This window comes from Formica exsecta, unplaced genomic scaffold (assembly GCF_003651465.1).
Source record: "Formica exsecta isolate Colony F162 unplaced genomic scaffold, ASM365146v1 scaffold1, whole genome shotgun sequence".
In the NCBI taxonomy this organism is placed as follows: domain Eukaryota; kingdom Metazoa; phylum Arthropoda; class Insecta; order Hymenoptera; family Formicidae; genus Formica; species Formica exsecta.
In genome coordinates this window covers 574,844-578,646 of record NW_021848337.1, presented here as the reverse complement: position 1 = coordinate 578,646, position 3,803 = coordinate 574,844, and the positions used below count along the sequence as shown (strand labels likewise).

Genomic DNA, 3,803 nt, shown 5'->3' with positions numbered 1-3,803 from the left:
ACTTGCCGATTCATAGCTCGATACATTTGATACGCGCGTTGCATTTCGAATGGATTTGATTTTTGACGTTTGCAAAACAACGAGTCCAAGTTCACCGATCGCGATGCGCGACGCTAAACTGTAATTATCGCGAATTCATCTTAAGAGAAGTGATCACGTATTCTCTTCTTGCTACATGATATTACCGATGATCTACAGTACATTGAAAATTGTAGTCTTCCGCGGCGCACGATCGCGATCTTCTTGATCCACGTCCAGGGTAATAAATCTGCCCTAATGTTGGGTTACGAGAAACAGTTATCGAAGTCTTGAAATTTATCGGTCCTTTAACAATTTTCCGCTATTATCGTCAACAATCATTAACAATTCTTTTAATACTAACAACGGCAGTCCTTGCAACCTGACATTAGTGCGCTACAATAAGTTTAGAACACATTATACCTGTTAAACAACTATGGATGAGGCATGAATTGCGAACGCATTGTTCCAAAGTATGATCTCATCGATAAATCCGGTAACCTAATGCTACGTTGCGAGGGTAAATAATCGCGGCTTTTAAAATTTATCGTTTGATCAATTGTTTCAATGATACGTTCGATATTAAATTACAATTTGTACAATTATAATGATCATAGACCAATTTTTAACATTATTTGCTCCCGATATAGCGCGTCATTAGATGAATATTGTTTTTAATTATCTAAAAAGTATCGATATTAAAAATAATATTTGACATCGTAACTTTCAGTTGCACAAAAGTAAAATTTTTTGTCATTTTCAAAACGTCTGATAAAAACAATAATATCTATAATATATCTATAATATTTACTGTGTATTGAGTATTGTCGTCCTTTCGTGTCTCTTGATAGCTATTTTCTTGATTTCTTCCCACAGCATAGGATACGGATGAATCGTTCTGGCAAAATCAGCGCGATCCAAACGATACAATTCACATATTTCAATAGCGATGACACTGGCCACTCTCCGCTCGTCCGGCATAACTAGCGCGATTTCCCCAAAATATGCGCCGTCCTCCAAGTGACATATTTCCTTTCCGGTACTTGTATAAATCGCCACTGTGCCGCTAGCGATAAAATACATGCAATCACCCGGCTGATTGGCCCGTACAATCACGTCGTTTGTCAGAAATATCTCAGATTTTAATAGGGCGACGATGCGCGCTAATAATGAAAGCGGTAGATTTTTGAAGAATGTAACATTCTCCACGAGCTTACGACAGGCGTGCATGCTGATCTCTTGGCGCATATATATAGATAGGGTGTTGAGGATCTCGATTTCGCGGAAGTAGCGCTGTTGAAAGCAAAACTCATAGTAGGCTTTGATACGATATTGAGTCGGATATGGTAGCTGTCGATGCTTCATATACTGTTTCAGCTGTGCCATGATGTCTTGATATTTTATCTTAGAGCTGTTAGCGCCCTTAAAAAGTTGCTTTACGCGAACTATCAAGATCCAGATAGTTAAAGTTCCTAAGATTTGTAAGATTATTATTAGCGCGAGATCCGCCTCGTTTTTCGGCTTTTTATGTAGGAACCCCGATGAGAGAAAGACTGTGAGGGCGCGTAAGAGACTGGACAGATATTGTCGAGATTTAGATTCTTCCCAAAGATTGAACTCGTGTATCCAAGAGTCGTTGCCGGGACGCTCTGGTAAAGACAGAGAAGTCGTCGCTATTGGCACCAGCCAGTAAAAGCAAGATTGCCATTGGAACGCTATTATCAGCCAGAATATCACGATGCAGACCTCGTAGAGGGCCATTGGAGTATTATACTCGGAAGCAACTTTATCCATATAAGAAGCGAGAGAAAAAGCGCGAAATCCACACATTAAAGACATCAATTCGCGTGTAACTGCATACTCCTGCCATATCTTAACGAATGCGATATCAGTTGGAAGAGAGCCTAGTAAATCCGAAAAAAAGGTGCCATATGTCATGTATCTTTTCATTATCTTTTTTGGCTCCATCACAACAATGTGATGCATCGTCTCAAAATATCTGTCAAATAATGGATAAAATTTTTAATTTTTCATATGTAAAAATAGACTTATATTTATTAACAAAATTATATTTACCCTGTCATAAAATTAACATTTATGTCCAGGCAACAAAGAAAAAGCAGGAAATTTTTGAAAATTGTCCAGTTATGCGAACGCTTGCTTATTTCGAAAGCAGCATGATACGGAACAGTCAGCAGTAAAAGTGTTATCGTTAAAATCATTGTGATATCCCAGGAAAGTCTATGCTACGAAGAATCTAATTTAGTTTAATATTTTATTCGAGAAAACATACGTACATATATTTTAGGCAAATTATAGAGAAATTTGTTAACGAAATATATATAAAAATACCTAAGCATACTGAACGGATGGAGGATGTATCTATAATTACGCAAATGTCGTCGTTTTTCCGAGATTATGGAAGCTCGACTGCGTAAATATTTGCGGGCACCTGGATTTTTGTCTGATGCCATTATCAAATAATGCAAAGCATCAAGCACTTTTTGGAAAAAACTGCGATCGGAAAGAAAGAGTACATCTTCATGTTTTTCTGTGAGCTCACATTCATGCTCCACACGAAGCATCGTGGAATCGTTACGTGATGGATTAAAGGCAATGTAGAAAAAGGATGAATTTTGCTAAATATATATTTCTAATTATAGAAATGTCATTATAAGTTTGACAAGCGTACATTGTTTGCAATGGCGGCATCTCTTCGAATGCAAGAGAAGTTTGTGCTTTCATGCCGGATTCACGGAGAACGCAGTCGGTATGTCGTTTCATGCTGGTGGATGATCAGAGAGATCCGTTCTGGTTTCTCTCAGTTTCTCGTCCGATATAGTATCGGCCATGAGATTTGAAACTGCCTGAACGGGGAAAGATATTCGTTTTAATCTATAAACGGTAAGCTGACATCCGTACTTGAATAATTCCTGTTGAAACAGAGATACAATGTAACAGTATGTATGCCTGCTGATAACGTTTGATCGATTTTATTATTTTTGCTTGTTGTGTAGCTTTTCGCCTTGCGAGGACAGCACTTTATCTCTGATTAATTCTATTGACAATAAAAATGTTTCAAAATATCGGCTAATACATCATATAGTTTTAATTGATATATCATATTATTTCAAAATTTTAAGCATAGATATATAGCATTAAGCATGTGATATTTTTGATATTTCTTCAAATTAGAGAGAAATATAATCTAACTAAAATATTTTATATAAAAGATTTGTATAATTATATATATATATATATATACCTCTTTACCTTTATAATTTTCGATTATTATAATTTATTAAGTCAACCGGATTTGAGAAGTTAAATCTAGACATTTAAACGTACATTATTGAGAGAATTTATGAAGCACTTGTGATTCGTACGAACGCATTTATTAATTTACATGTCTGTTACGAATATCATATCATCCAAAATACAAGATGCCTCATATTTTTATACGTTTTAGTCCGTGGAGACGTAAATAATTGCCAGTATGATTTGCGAGTCGTGTACATCACAACCGGTAAATTTTGGTGCCGTCAGCTTATTTTTAGTGCAACTGACAGTTGGTTTCCACCAGATATAAAAATATCAAACTGTTTATATGCAAACAAAGAAATGTTTTTTATTCTCCGCAAATTATAAATGGACATAACAGTATTCTATAATATTATTATATATGGCAAAGTAATATCACGTTTATCGACGATTGTTTTTACCGTATTGAGCTTCGTTGCGTGTCCATCGATCCTTCCACAAGCTCGGATTATCATGGTAAAGTA

General features: G+C 36.0%; 1 protein-coding gene across 1 annotated transcript; it reads right to left on the bottom strand.

The window, feature by feature from the left end:
- Window positions 1-825: 825 nt before the first annotated feature.
- Window positions 826-2,603, bottom strand: LOC115246047 (potassium/sodium hyperpolarization-activated cyclic nucleotide-gated channel 2-like). Its single transcript, XM_029824635.1, has 3 exons — window positions 2,371-2,603; window positions 2,095-2,259; window positions 826-2,017 (listed from the first exon to the last, which is right to left on the bottom strand). Exons 1-3 carry the CDS (start codon window positions 2,601-2,603, stop codon window positions 826-828), a joined length of 1,590 nt encoding a protein of 529 aa, XP_029680495.1.
- Between the last annotated feature and the right edge of the window lie 1,200 nt (window positions 2,604-3,803).

Bases quoted from the DNA above. Each gene is read 5' to 3' on its own strand.
- LOC115246047 (XM_029824635.1), bottom strand. From the start codon at position 2,603: ATGCTTCGTGTGGAGCATGAATGTGAGCTCACAGAAAAACATGAAGAT. The intron at 2,260-2,370 runs GTATTTTTATAT...TTCGTAGCATAG, and splicing joins CATCCGTTCAGTATGCTTAG to ACTTTCCTGGGATATCACAA. The intron at 2,018-2,094 runs GTAAATATAATT...ATTATTTGACAG, and splicing joins AATGTTAATTTTATGACAGG to ATATTTTGAGACGATGCATC.